The sequence below is a fragment of the Anastrepha ludens genome, chromosome X, assembly GCF_028408465.1.
Source record: "Anastrepha ludens isolate Willacy chromosome X, idAnaLude1.1, whole genome shotgun sequence".
Classification (NCBI taxonomy): Eukaryota; Metazoa; Arthropoda; class Insecta; order Diptera; family Tephritidae; genus Anastrepha; species Anastrepha ludens.
In genome coordinates this window covers 99387968-99403898 of record NC_071503.1, presented here as the reverse complement: position 1 = coordinate 99403898, position 15931 = coordinate 99387968, and the positions used below count along the sequence as shown (strand labels likewise).

The following is a 15931-nucleotide window of genomic DNA, read 5'->3' as shown; positions in this document are numbered from 1 at the left end:
TCGAAACTTTGTATAGCCCATTCTATTTTGTTGGTGGTAATTACATTCGTCGGGATTTCGTGCACAATATCTCCTCTAGGTTCGAGATCTGTAGTGTCCGCACACCCTGCAAAATGTGTGTTGACTAGGTCTTCTAGAGAGTCCTCACAACTGTCAGCCCACTCACCGTTAATTTTTCGTATTGTTCTTGGCATAGACGGATTCTTGGATAACAGTTTCCTGAGTCTAGCCACATCGTTAGTGTCTTCCATACTGCTACAGAAGTCTTTCCAAGATTCTCTCTTGGCTTTACGTATCTTTTTCTTGTATACTTTGAGAAGATCCCTGTATTCTTTTCAACAGAACTCATTGTCAGCAACTTTAGCTAACCTATAGAATTCATGTACTCCACGCCTTTGTGCTCCTAATTCCCTGTTCCACCAAGGAGGCTTCACCTTGCGTCTATTACGTGTTGGAGGGCAGGATCTTTTAAAGGCTTTGACAAGAGTAGTTGCAAACAATTCAACCCCTTTCTCAAGTGCGACGTGTGACTTGTATTTCCGGGGTATCATTGGTGTTTTTGATAGTATATCCCTATACAAGTCCCAGTTCGTATTCTTAGGATTTCTAAAGGATGTAAGCTTGTTTTTTGAGCGGAATATAACCGGAAAGCTTATGTATCTGGGATCAGAGAATGAGGGCCTAGTGTTGAGTTCCCATTCCTGAACCATAACATGCCTGCTTGTGTAGAGTGTTAAATCGAGTACATTCTTCGACGTTGGTCCCACATATGTTGGTTCTTCACCTCTATTAGCTATTTCTAGGCTACTCTGAAGAATATAGGTAAATAGTGACTCACCTCGGTCGTTTATGTCTGCACTTCCCCAGACTGTGTGATGTGCGTTTGCGTCCGTTCCTACCACCAGAGCATGCTTCTTTCTGGCAGCTGTTTCTACCAGCTTCCGAAGTTCCGGCTGTGGTGCTTCTTCATCATGTGGCATATAACAGGACCCAAAGAGTAACGTCTCATCCTTGCAGCCCTCCAGCGCCACCACTGTCAGATCGTCTGAAGAGAGATTATGACCAATATAAGAACATATACTTTTTTTAACCATTATCGCTGTTCTTACCTTATTTTTTACAATCGGGATGCATGTGTTGTAGTTGTGTGACTTTACACCGGAGACTATGTTACCCGATGCTATCCATGGTTCTTGGACTAGAGCCACATCGTAGCCGACTCCCTCTATGTTGAGCAGGAGCTCGGCTGAGGCGTTCTTACTTTTGTGGAGGTTTATCTGAAGGACTTTCAGCATCTGGCCTCAGTACCTTCTCGGGGTTGGATACTACCTCCAAGTCACCCTTCTCCACTTCCTGTATATTGAGGGAGGCTTCCAGGATCTCTTCTATACCGAGATCCTTTTCCTGAAAACCTTTGCCTTCGGTATTGAGGGAATGCAGCTGCGATCAACAATTTCCAGTGATGTCCCCTCCCACAGGCCGTGAAGCGTTTTTACCGCTTCCTTTAGCCATGTGAGTGTGGGGTCATCCTTGCATTTTATGATTTTGACGCCGCGGAACCACCCTGTTCCGTCGAATGCTGGCATGGGTGCGTTCGGCTCTGCGTCCATTTTAGTAAACAAGGTTTCCTGTAGCTTAATTTCCACTACCTTCCACCGTTCCTGCGACATTCGCCCCAGTTGGTCGCTACGGTCAGTGAGTGTCACTATGGGGGGTCGACGTCATAGGTCTTTCGTCTCCGTTTTTCGGTTTAGCCGTCTCGTGCCTGTGCTTCTGCTTTTTTGATGGCCCTGAGGCCTTACTATACGCAGAACGCTGCCTATTGATGGCTAGCCCTTCTTCGATTTTGTTCGCATATTTCGGATTGGAAGCTGCGAACATTGGCTTTGCTGCGTAGAAGGCCCGGCCATTTTTGATCCCCTCTCTGGCCCAAGCCAACCGTTCCTCCTCTTGCTTCGTCAGGTTGGACTTGCTGCCAAATCGGTCACAAACTTTGGCCGCGGCCTTGTATCGGGCTTTGGCCTTCAGCTTCTCTTTATCAGGCTTGATCCTTGGTCTGTTCTTGCTATCCGAAGCAGCACTATTGGACCCAGCCGGAGAACGCAGAAGAGCCTCTTCCTCAGCTGTGTTAGTGTTCCCGACGCTTTCGTTGTCCGAGTCTTTGTCGACAACGGCACCTCCGCGCTGAAGAGCGTTATGCGTGTGTTTGGCAGTAGAATTACGACCACTGTAGCCTGCTCCTGCTGCAGTGGAAGTTTTGTTACTTAAATTTTTTTTGGTATTCATCTTTATGTAACTTAAATGAATTAAAAGACATCACACATTTCTTAGGAAAATGCCCGATGCTTAAAAGAATTCGTCAAAGATTTTTTGGAAAATATAGTTTAAACCGAGATGAAATCATAGACATTTTAAATGGTATTGGCCCTTCTGGATACAATAACTTATATAAGTTCATCACTGGGGCTATAGAATATAGAAAATTTATTTTAAACGAATTCAATACATATGTAAAATGTAAGATTTTGTTTTTTTTCTTTTTTCTTCCGACAAACGACCTAGTGTCACTGTCGTACGTTCTAATGTTAATGATTAAAAATGAAATGTAATGTTTATTTTAAATAAGTCGAACAATAAATAATACAATAATAATAATAATAATAATAATAAACATTTGGAAACCATCTGGTCCCTCCAAATTGAATTTTTTTTATCGGAACAAATTACTCTTTCCCATTCATTTTCTCAAAATTGGTACTTTTTGGCAAACGTTATGCAAGGTGCACCTTAGGTTTAATGTAAAATCACAGTTTTGTTTCGTTTTAGTTTTGAAGCAGGCGAAAATCTCTCTCCATGATAAAATGTGTCCCTGCTCAAATTAGACAAATCTTTTCCGCGTGGCATATTTTTTGTTTTCTAACCAAAACAACCACACACCTATGTGCATGTATATTTTTGAACGGGATATAGTAAAGTGATCAAAAGCACTTATAATATAATAATTTTAACGTATAAACATGTGTACATTGTACATTTAAAGCAAACACTTTTGGTCTTATATAATAATTATTTCGTTTTGCACTGAATACAAATTTGCATGTTACTAAAATACCATAGAAAGTTCACATTATAATCGTAAAAGTTCGGCTAAGCTGGACGAATCTAACAAAATTGGTATTTATTATAATTCATAAACAAGGCCAAAATATATCAGTTTTATTTAATCTTTTGACGTTTTGCGGCATCGAACAAATTTCTTACACCATCACTATTATTACAGGGTTCAATGATATTCTCAGCATGGAAATGCCAACATCACATGCCAGCCATGGTACCACATCATTATCGGAAGTAATAACTCATCATAGTATTACCGGACCTAGTCATAGTCTACTTTCGAGCTCTCATCATCATCATCAGCAGTTGGAACATCAAGCAACGGCACACACATCGAACACTGTATCTGCACTTCACTTACATTCCTCATCCGCTGGGACCTTGGCGGCAACATCAGCGCATCATCATTCACATTTAGCTCATTTGCAATCGCAGCATCCACATGAAAACCCATATGTGCCCGTCATTCAAACTGATAATGAGAAAAATATAGGTAAAACCTTTTAATAGTTTTAAGTACTTTAATTCTAATTACAAAAAATTGCGATTTGAAAAAAATACGCAGTCTTGTCGAGAGCGAAATTTCAGGAGTACATACATGCATACCTACATATATACTCGTATTATATCCACAACACAGTCGAACGCACTTGATTGCAATCTGTGCGACTGAAAATTTCGCTAAACTGAAGTACTTTTAAGATTTTACGGCGCGGAATTCAGATAAACAGAACTACAATTAGGCCCGGAATAGAATTGAAGCGGGACAGCGGGTGACGGGTTGACGGATGGTGATCAGCTGATCCACTGTCGTCGGAAAAATCGGTCGGTTAAACACAATTTGGACGGGGACGGAAAACACTATTGCGACGGGCCGGTTTTCAGCTGTCATTTTGTGGTTATAATAAAATTAGTTTTGCAATTAACTCTTTTCTTTTGCTATATTTCTAAAGGATCTCGTTAAAGCCCATTGTTACAAATAAACAATTTATTTCTAAATTATTGATAATTTGCAGGGCTTCTTAAGCAAATCGAATATTATTTGCTTTCCATTTGCCTGCTTAAAACTGTAGGTAGCTCCATTTGTGGAACTACTTAGTCCTGCCATAAATTCTCTTACAAATTAAGTCCGTTATAGATATGTTAGTTTTATTTCATCATGTAAATATTAAAAAAAAAATTTAATTTTCATTCGAAATGGTCACCAATTGCTTTTACACAAGCCCTCAAACGATTAGATCAGTTAGCTATTGCAGCGCGTACGATTTCCATGGATATTGACGTCGCTGCTCGAACCAAGGATTGTTTGAGACTCTCCAAATTTCTGTGAGACCTTCGACTGATCATGTTCTCTAATTCTGACCACAAACTGTAGTCCACTTTTTCCCTTGTCTTAACTTTTGTTTGCGCAGAAATGAAGAGATGTAACACCTTTACAAGTCACTCCTCACCAAATCATTACGGAGGCCGGATGGTGACCACGCTGAACTCTTAGAACAACATTTTTTGCGCCTTTAAAAGTTTTAGCACAGATTTTGTCGTTTTGTTTATAAAACACTTCTTCAACAATGAAAATTTTCTCATCTGTGAAAAGAATATTTTCATGACCGCTAACTACGTGCCATCGAAGAGTTGTTTGCATCAAGCGAATCGTCGAAAGATGACCAGTTGAGCGACGGAAGAATTTCATGTGGAGACCATCTCTAATTAGTCTTGACATGGATTTAATTTGCCTAGTCATGATTTTCTGCTTTCTAAGGGGATTTTTGCGAATTATTTCTCGACATTTATGGGTGCATTGGTTCGAACCATGTGAGAACGACCACTCCTTTTTCTGTCTGCCACTTCAGACGTTTGGGAAAAACGATTGATCGTGCGGTAAACAAACATTTTCGAAATATTAGGTTTTTCCAGCAATTCGTAAATCTCACTTGTACTTTTGCAATGCAATCACTACAATGCGATTTTCCTTAGCTCCCCTTCTATTGTTAATAAGCGAAATTTGCCACGAAACTGTGTATAATTTATGACTAGACATTGCATACTAACAAAAGCAAAAATAACGTAACTTTTTTCTGCGAATTTGTTCTCGTCGCAGTATTGTAAAATTTGTCACAGAATGTATGGCGAGAGCAAATATAGCCTTATAGCCATACAATGAAGGTTGGGAAATTATGTATACTATGTTTGCTATCATAAACAAATCAGGTTCTACCATTTATGCCGTTATTTTGCCCACATACTGCTCGGTATTGACATTGAAGCAGTTGCTTTAGGCGAAGCTCATTATATTCACAGACAGTTAGTCCTCTATAAAAGTCATCTTGTATCCAATGAACGAAAGTCATTTCGCAGCCGCAATGCCCCAAAATGATTCCATTAAAGTTATATGAATACTACTCTATAAGCATGCTATAGGCAAAATATGGGGCTTAAAATTCTCGCATAATAATACAGGCTCATCATCTTCTACGGTGTCACTGTTAGGTGAATAATGTTAGAAAATATAGTATCCTGGAGCAAAATGGAAAGCATGCCTGTCTCCCATCGGACGCATCCCCAAGTGGCGGATAGGGGAATTCTCGGCAGACATGTAGCGTAGGTGGGAAATAAAATACCACTCGCGGACCAAAACAGTCAAACACCTGCTTGGAGGTGTATTTAAACCAAGAAAAATGCTAAGTGTATGCACTTAGTTGCCGCTGTTGAGTCAGCGTCTCACTCAGAGTGAGCGGCTGAACCACCCCGGAAGGTTGACTAAAAGTAGTCAAAACGGGCAGTTGACGACCTCTTGCTACAACAATGTATACTGGATTCTGAGTCCAATAGGATTCAGGTATTGTGCCACTGGAAAGCGACTTGAATTGATTATGTGAGCGGGTAACTGTAGGGACTGTGCCATTAGCATGTTGATTGAAACCCCACAGAAACTGCGGTATAGATATTGCCACAGCTGCCCCCGTCCCGGTAAAACCATGGCAGGCCTTGAGGTACATTCTCAGTTCGTCGCCGTTAAGTTGGTGATATAAGTTAGGTTGAGTTTGTTCCCTTTTAACACTGACCCGGTTCTGAACACATGCACTAATAAGGTTATGTGTCAACCCTCGCGTCGGCCTCCTTGCATTATAAAGATAACCACGGGGTCATAAGGCGACTGTACGTACAAACTGGGAAGCGACCTCAAGGGGGAATCCAACCACCATGAATAGCTTAAAACAACAATAGAGGTGCATTCGTATAAGCCATCCGTGAATATGCGAAAACAGTGTTTGCCGGACTCATTTTGAGGGTTTTATCACAATTAAGCCTCTCAGAGACCTATTATCATAGCCGGATAAAGACCCCACGTTTTCCCAAAGACACCTTACCTTCTTGTAAAGAAGACAATACAAGTCTTGGTAGAGTTTGCCGATTGTCCATTTGCACAGCACCAAGTGTCAATCATATCCAGAGTTTTCTGCACTTTTCTACAGATGTTCATAAGCGAGGGGCCTGTTACCAAACAGGTAACGTCGTCCCCATATGCTTGTGCGTAGACTCATGCATCATTTAAGGTGGTGAGTAAGGGCCGATCACCATGCTCCAGAGTAGTGGAGACAGCACACCACCTTGAGGGCAGCCTCTATTAACTCCGGATCACATCAGCAGATCTTTCTCTGCTCGCACCGTAACGATTATTTAGGCCAGCATCGAACGAATCCAGTTCACTAGCACCCGGTCTACGCCATGCCTACTAGCAGAGCTGCACATACTCTCAAAATGCCCATAGCGTAGTCCCTCCTGTCGATGGCTAGCTTAACAACAAGGTTTTGTAGTGTCGACTCGCCGAATTTTTCACCTTCATAGGCATGCTGAAATGGAAAAAGAGGGTGAGCCTTCAGCGATTTCTGATGTATGCACAACTCCTTTAGTTATTCGAAACTTTAAAGGTTTTGTGGTTGGTGGAAGGCAAAAACTTAATATTTCGGGAATATTTGTTTACCGTACGATCAATCGTTTTTCCCAAACATCTGAAGTGACAGAAATAAAAAGAAGTAGTCGTCCTCGCGTGATTCGAATCAGTGCAGCCACAAAAACCGTTCGAGAAAGAATTCGCAGAAACCCCCTTAGAAAGCAGAAAATCATGACCAGGGAAATTAATCTATCGCGTAAATCCATGTTAAGGCTAATTAAAGATGATCTCCACATGAAATTCTTCCGTTGCTTAACTGGCCATCTTTTGACAACGCACTTGAAGAAAATTTGATCCGACTCAACTGAACTTCTTCGGTGGCACGTGGTCAACGGCCACGAAAATATTATTTTCACAGATGAAGAAATTTTCACTGTTGAAGAAGTTTTTATTTAACAAGCAAAACGACAAAATCTATGCTTAAACTTCCGAAGAAATAAAAAATGTTGTTCCAAGGGTTCAGCGTGGCCACCATCGAACCGCCTTAATGGTTTGGTGAGGAGTGTCTTCTAAAGGCGTTACATCTCTTCACTTTTGCGAAAAAGGGCTTAAGACCGGGCAAAAGTGTACCAGGAGGATATCTTAGAAGGCGTGGTGAAGCCCCTCTTCGCTCCAACACATAAGGTAAAAACTACCCAGCAGTGGCTACAAAACAATATACTGGGTTTATAGTCACAGAAGATTGGCCGTCTGGAAGATCAGATCTGAATCCATTGGACTACAGTTTGTTGGCCTGTCGAAGACTTACACAGAATTTTGGAAAGTCTCAAACAATCTTTGGTTCGAGCAGCGACCTCAATGTCCATGGAAACCGTGGTTGCTGCAATTCAGCTATTGGCCTAATTGTTCTAAAGCTTGTGAAAAGAAAGCATGATTAATTATTACATTAGGAAGCATGACTAATTATTAAATAAAACTAACTTGATTAAAAAAGTATTATGATTTCAAATCTTTACCGGACTTAACTTGTAACAGAACTTATGGCAGGACTACGTACAGACTTCTCTAAAGCATTTGACAGAGTGTTGCAAAAAATTCTAATTTAGAAGTTAGCTTGCTTTGGCTTCCACTCCCCCTTTCTGCGATAGATTAAGTTATATCTTACACATATGTATATAAGTATTATGGTGCGTTGTATCTATCGACTGTTTGTCAAATCAATTTATTGGTGCTTCAGGTGTTTTCAAGGGAGCATCTTAGTTCCACCACTTTTCATCCCTTTTATCAATCACATTAGCAAATGTATTTACCTTTTATTTAACGTGTTCAAAAATATTTCTTAAACGTTCTTTGAGTTCCTTACGGTTTGAAATTCTTGTTCCATCTTATAATTTCCGACTTATGCAAATTAATCTGGATTTTTTTGAGAAGAGAAAGACAGTCCTTTCTCTTTAAATATAATAAAATCATTGATTGTCTAGTGTTACCCTTTTTGTTGGGCTACTTTAACAATTTATTTGCTAGTAGTACACCTATTGATCGTACTTTTCGGGAACTTAATGAGTAAATTAATTCTTTCAGCAAGCTAGAAATGCTTATGAATATTGTGCATATTGTATAGAGCGGGGGCTGCATGGAGTTGAGTGTGCAAAATGTGAGGACGCATTCTATAAATAGTTTTGAACTCGGGAGATTTGATGGTCCATTTTTTTTTTTACCTCACCCCCTTTGTATTCAAGTAAATGGACTGAACAAGTGCTTTGAAACCATTTCAATGATTGTTTTAGTGACAAAATTCAATTATTTCTTATGATTAAACATAATTTTAGTTAGTCAATAAAAAAAAGTAAAAAATAAAACACATATTTTTGATAAAAAATGATTTAATAGGAAAAAGAACATTTTAACATAAGACATACAAAAAAATACAAATAATTAATCTTTTTTATTTTGGCAGTTATTATAAAGACATGTGCACAACGAAATACAATTTAGTTGTAACTTTTGCAAGAACAAGCCTTTGTTTGACAATTAGATGTACATTTGCAGGGTTGAATTAACAATTCCGGTAATGGTCGCTTCGTCAATTGTCGTTTTTTCATAGCATAATAAGGTGTAATCAATAGGCTGTAGTACTGTTCGGTCAGAATTTATCCATATATATGTTTGTGCTGAAGCTCTTAACAAATGTAAATGTAGAGCATCTGATGTGCAAATTACTTTTAATAAATTTAAGCCGAAGCCGATATTTTGACAAATTAATTTATAGCGAAGTTCATCAGCAGTTAATGTTTTTTTTGACAAAAGATAGGAGCAAATGGTTTCTAATTCCGTTAACTGTTCGACTGTTAGGTATGGATTTCCTAAATGCCTTAGACCATTTTGCACAAAATCCAACGATGCAGCTTTTAAACTATTTTTTTTTAGCCCAATCTGTTAGTCGAATCTCAACCAATTGACGCTAGTACTTCTTTATCGAAGTTTTTTAATGCTTTGTAATTAATGCAATGACCAAATGTATTCATCACATTGATTATATTTTTCGATCGAGTCAAATGATGAATAAATTGAGCTAAAGCAATATGCTTTGGAGTCGGTTTCTCATTAGACCATTTTGCACAAAATCCAACGATGCAGCTTTTAAACTATTTTTTTTTTTAGCCCAATCTGTTAGTCGAATCACAACCAATTGACGCTAGTACTTCTTTATCGAAGTTTTTTAATGCTTTGTAATTAATGCAATGACCAAATGTATTCATCACATTGATTATATTTTTCGATCGAGTCAAATGATGAATAAATTGAGCTAAAGCAATATGCTTTGGAGTCGGTTTCTCAGTAATCGTGAAGTATATATCATGAAACCCTAATAACGCTCGTCGATTGTAATTTTCACTTAATTTTTTATTTTTAGCACTGAACAAAGCTTGCATAAAAATTTGCCAATTATGCGGTAAATGATTTTTCTTTAAAAGTTGTTCAATTAAAATTTCATCACATAAAAACCCATTTGGTATTACTTCAGTACTTAATATTTCTTTACGAAGTTGTTTTGCCACTTGAACAATGGAGTTTGTTGAAGTTATGGTACGAATATGTTCAATGACTTCATCCAGTTTATGTTGCCCATAAACACTAATGATGATTTCGATCGATCATTTGGATATGGAAATAAAACGTTTTCACCATACTTATCTATTAGTAGTGATTTAATATCACGATTTTCTACAACTGCGTCTTCTATGTCAGTGAGTTCAGCTAGTCGCTTAGCTAATGATGACACTTCAAAAGAGTGAGTTGTTAATTTATGTTTTATTTCATTAATCAGCTTCTCAAATGTCTCTATAAGAATGTCATGTGGTATTTTATTTGGAGGTCTACCTGCTGGAGTTGCTGAGTTTCTTGGTAGTCGTAGATAATCACGATAACAGTGTTTATGATACTTTACTTCCATTGCAAATAAATCGGCTGGATGTTCGCAAGTGTCAATTTGTGTAAAAACATCATCTTGTCTTTTTCGGGCAGTATTTAAGATTTGTTCCGCTGCTGACATTTCGGAGCACAAATAAAGTGTTTTGTTTTTATTTCTCGTTTGTTTACCACAGATTAAACATTTTAGATCTTTATTAAATTTTAAATTTGTTCTTGATGACCTTCGAGTGCCTTGAGTACCTGACACACTAGCTTCTGCAGAGCAGGTAGAAATAGAAACATTCTCCGGCTTTTTTAGTGCCAATTCTCGACGTCCTATCTTCTGTTCGCTAATGTAACTTGCCATACAAGTTCGATGCCAAGTACCTTTGTAATCAGTAAAGTCTGCATTATTTTTAATTTTCTCACTAATATCATCTTTGCTCCGATCTGCTGCTCTCTGAATATTTATAAATGATTGTGGTTTTGGATTCATCACTAAATTACCCGTTTCATCACAAAACAAACACGAAATTTCGTATAGTTTTCGTTTCTTTATATTTATCACTTCTAAAGACATTGTCCATGTGTTTATTTAAACAAAACACTAATAAAACACTGAATTATAAGAAAACTTAACTAAAATAATTATGTGATTACGAAAAAATAAACCGTCATGCGCCACGAAATATTTTCTACTGACTAATACGAGTGCTATGACGCAATAACGCTTGGACAAGGTGAAGGGCGGGGGAGAGGGAAGGGACCATCACAGCTGCCGGCAACATGTTTTTTTTTGTGTAGGGTCTCAGGTAAAAGAATTTCAGCATTGTTGACGGTCCTCACATTTTGCATACTCAATGTCCTTTAGCGCCTGCACTATTATTTATTTATTAGAATTAACATATAATACTAAAACGAATACTAGATCGAGTATTAGCTGTCAGGGTCCACAACTCGATAGTTAGATATACTTCTTCTCTTCTTGATTGGCGCGATAACCGCTTACGCGATTTTGGCCGAGCTTAACAAAGCGCGCCAGTCGTTTCTTTCTCGTGCTAACCGGCGCCAATTGGACACACCAAGTGAAGCCAAGTCCTTCTCCACCTCATCTTTCCAACGCAGAGGAGGCCTTCCTCTTCCTCTGCTACCACCAGCTGGTACCGCATCGAATACTTTCAAAGTCGGAGCGTTTGTTTCCATTCGGACGACATGACCCAGCCAACGTAGCCGCTGGATCTTTATTCGCTGCGCCATGTCTATGTCGTCGTAAAGCTCATACAGCTCATCGTTCCATCGTCTGCGATTTTCGCCGTTGCCAACGTGCAAAGGTACAAAAATCTTACGCAGAATCTTTCTCTCGAACATTCCAAGCGTCGCTTCATCAGATGTTGTCATCGTCCACGCTTCTGCGCCATTCGTTAGGACGGGCATGATAAGAGTCTTGTAGAGTGTTAGTTTTGTTCGTCGAGAGAGGACTTTACTGCTCAGTTGCCTACTTAGTCCAAAGTAGCACTTGTTGGCAAGAGAGATTCTACGTTGGATTTCAAGGCTGACATTGTTATCGGTGTTAATGCTGGTTCCTAAATAAAGGAAGTATTTTACTACATCGAAATTATAACTGTCAACAGTGACGTGGGTGCCGATACGAGAGTGCTCCGACTGTTTATTTGAAGACAGGAGGTACTCCGTTTTGTCCTTGTACACCACCAAACCCATTTGCTTTGCCTCTTTACCAGTTTGGAGAAGGCAGAACTAACAGCGCGGTTGTTAAGGCCGATGATATCGATATCATAGGCATACGCCAACAATTGTACGCCCCCTTTCGTGGGTCTTTTCTAAGATTTGGCGTATTGTAAATATTTGGTCGATGGTAGACTTTCCAGGTCTAAAGTCACACTGATAAGGTCCAATCAGTTGGTTGACGGTGGGCTTCAGCCTTTCACACAATACGCTCGCTAGAACCTTATAGGCGATATTTAGAAAACTAATCCCGCGGTAATTGGCATAAATTGCAGGATCACCCTTCTTATGGGTTGGGCAGAGCACACTTAATTTCCAATCGGCAGGCATGCTTTCATCCGACCATATTTTGCATAGGAGCTGGTGCATGCCCCTTGCTAGCTCCTCGCCGCCATGTTTGAATAGCTCAGCCGGCAGTCCGTCGGCGCCCGCGGCTTTGTTGTTCTTTAGCCGTGATATTGCTATTCTCACCTCGTCATGGTCGGGTAGCGGAACGACAATTCCGTCGTCAACGATTAGGGTATCGGGATCGTCACATTCTCTGTGACATGCGCAGCTGTCACTGTTTAACAGGTTCGAGAAGTGTTTCCTCCATAATTTAAGATGGCTCTGTACGTCAGTCACCAGTTCGCCGTCTTTGTTCTTACAGGAAAACGCCCCGGTCTTAAAACCTTCCGTAAGCCGCCGAACTTTCTGGTAGAATTTTCGGGCGTTGTTCCTATTGGCCACCATCTCAAGCTCTTCGCACTCACGTATTTCGGCCCCTCGTTTCTTCTTGCGGATAATACGGCTCTCTTCCTTTTCTAGCTATCTGTAGCGATCCCACATGGCTCGCGTTGCGCCCGTTCGCAGCGTCGCTCTATGGCGGCATCCTCTCTTTCTGCGACAGCATGACATTCCTCGTCGTACCAATTGTTTTTTCGAGCTCGCCGGAATCTGATTTCTTCTTCAGCGGCGGTACGTAGGGAACGAGAAATGTTGCTCCATTGCTCGTGCATGCCGGTTTGTTGGGCAGTGCTCTCTGAGAGCAGGAGTGAGAGTCGAGTGGCGAATCTTCTGGCTATCTGTTGTGATTGCAGTTTTTCGATGTCGAACATTCTTTGCGTAGGTAGATGTACGTTTCTTGCTGCGCAGAGGCATGTGCGCAGTTTGGCTGCAACAAGGTAATGATCCGAGTCGATGTTGGGTCCTCGGATCGTACTTACATCTAATACACTAGAAGCGTGTCTTCCATCTATCACAACATGATCGATCTGGTTTCGCGTTTTTCGATCAGGAGACAGCCAGGTAGCTTGGTGTATCTTTTTATGCTGGAATTGGGTGCTGCAGACTACCATGTTTCGGGCCCCGGCGAAGTCGATCAGCCTCTGTCCGTTACCGGATGTTTCGTTGTGCAGGCTGAATTTTCCGACTGTGGGACCAAAAATTCCCTCCTTGCCCACCCTGGCGTCGAAGTCACCAAGCACGATTTTTATGTCGTGGCGGGGGCAGCGCTCATAGGAACGTTCCAAGCGCTCATAAAAGGAATCTTTGGTCGCATCGTCATTCTCTTCTGTCGGGGCGTGGGCGCAAATTAGCGAGATGTGAAAAAAATGGCGCTTTGATGCGGATTATTGCGAGACGCTCATCCACCGGAGTGAACGACAGTACTTGGCGACGAAGTCTCTCTCCTACAACAAATCCGACACCGAATTTGTGCTCCTTTACATGGCAGCTGTAGTAGACGTCGGAAGGTCCTATGTTTTTCTTACCTTGCCCCTTCCATCGCATCTCTTTGATGGCAGTGATGTCAGCCTTTACTCTCACGAGGACATCAACCAGCCGGGCAGAGGCACCTTCCCCATTAAGGGACCGGACATTCCAGGTGTATGCCCTCAAATCATATTCCTTATTTCGTTTGCAGGGGTCGTCATCCGTAAAGGCAATTCTCATCCGAGGCTTCGCAGTTCTTTTCATTGAGGGGGATTTTAAAGTGGCGGGTCCCAAACCCAGCGCACAACCAGCTATCCCGGAATGCTTCGCCTTCTCACGTTAGCTCACTCCCGCACGGGTGTTCGGAAGCTACCCAGAGGATACGTGGGCTAATCCCGGACGTTGTGAGCTGCTTGAACCATATGTAGAGGAATCGTCCTGGCCACTCCCAAGTGAATGGTGATCAGTAAATTTCCCCACTTGCGGGGACTTCTACACATCGAACCATCCTCCAGTAACTTTCCCCACTTGTGTGGACTTCTACACATGGAACCATCTCCCCGTCGATAGTTAGATAGTCTGTGTTATTATTAGCAAATTATTGTATATTAAATCATAGTAGTTAGCCTTTCGAAGTCTGTCGCTCGCACAGAGACGTGACTTTTGGTTGAAAGTGCATTAGACACGTAATGTTGGAGATGAATGCGTCTGTTGTGCTATGCTTGTTTTTTAAGGCTACTTGATTATGGCTAATTAGTTTGCACTTCGTTATGTACCATATAAGCCGTTTGGCCAACATTTTGTTCAAAGTCTTACTGATGCAAGAAATTGAAGAGATCGGTTGGTAACTGATGTCAAGTAGAGCTTTATTATGCTTTAGTATAGGTAGAACAACGGCTGACTTCCGCACAAGGAAGTTAACTCCGTTTAGCCAAATATTGTTATATATGTACATATGTAGATACAGTAATCTATTTTTTGCAAATATCGATAGATACTTCAACATGGGAGACGAAATTCGATCAGCACCTGGGGTTTTGCCTTTCGCATGAGTTAATGCAAATTCTAGTTCAATTAATGCAAATTCAGTTTCCAAGTGCCATGCTTCTCGGAATACATGACTTGGTCCATATATACTAGAAATAATATCGTCCTTTTTTGAGCAATATTCAGGTAGTGAGCGAGTCACTGACATTCCAGCTACGACTTGGGCTGATCTGCGATGAAACTAATGTTAGGTCCACGTGCGTAAATGTATTTTACGTAGTGAAGTGCGTAGCAGATCCATCATTGAAGACAACTAAGTCTTCACATAAAACTAGATTTTCGATTTGGGTCCCTCTTCTATTGGTGATACTGGAACCCCAGAGAGGGGCCCTGTTATTATTAACTGAGAATTTACTTGGAATATGTATAATATTAATTCTTCACTCGAGAAGTCTTTAATCGAGGGAATATATGTAAATATTGATTAATGTGAGTTTTAAGTTTAAGTAGATTTCTAATGCTATAGATGCAATGTTAGAATTTATGCTAATTAGTTTGTGTGGGATGTGAGGTTTTATATGGATGCCAACTCCTTACTTTGACGACTGAGTATTGGGTAAATTAGAGAAGTAACCAATATAGGTTTGGGATAACTACATACATGTGAGTTGGACGTGAGAAATGGAATATGGTCATTCAAAAGCAAACATAGCTCATTAAAATTATTATAATAGCCTTTCATATTCCATTGAACTATTTTAAGAGACATACAAAAGGTAAGATAGGTGAAAGAAAAAAGAGCGGTAAATAGGTTTTCATGTTGGTTTATTATTTAAGAGCGCTACTATCATCGGATATGCTCGAATGATGCGTAATTGAATTTATGGGTCTAACTGTTTCCGGGGAGTGTAATCGTTCAAGATTAGAGAGAGAAGTTAACAGTGCCGTATTTGTTGCTTCAATGGGAAGATTAGCGAGCGAATGAGGGAAATTTGATATGTTTGGCGTAGTGTAAAGAGTGTGAGAAGAGATTGGCGATAGGTGGGAATTTATTGCAGAGTTGTTATTTGCGTGTGAATTGAGATTTGA

At 40.4% G+C, this 15931-nt stretch overlaps 1 protein-coding gene across 1 annotated transcript in view; it reads left to right on the top strand.

Annotated features, from left to right (window-relative positions):
• Positions 1–3624, top strand: part of LOC128870418 (uncharacterized) — a 75350-nt gene extending 71726 nt beyond the window's left edge. Inside the window, exon 2 of the mRNA XM_054113033.1 lies at positions 3281–3624. Within this exon, the coding sequence (XP_053969008.1) occupies positions 3301–3624 (324 nt within the window). The 5' untranslated portion in view covers positions 3281–3300. The remainder of the gene's footprint in view (positions 1–3280) is intronic.
• The last annotated feature ends 12307 nt before the right edge of the window (positions 3625–15931 follow it).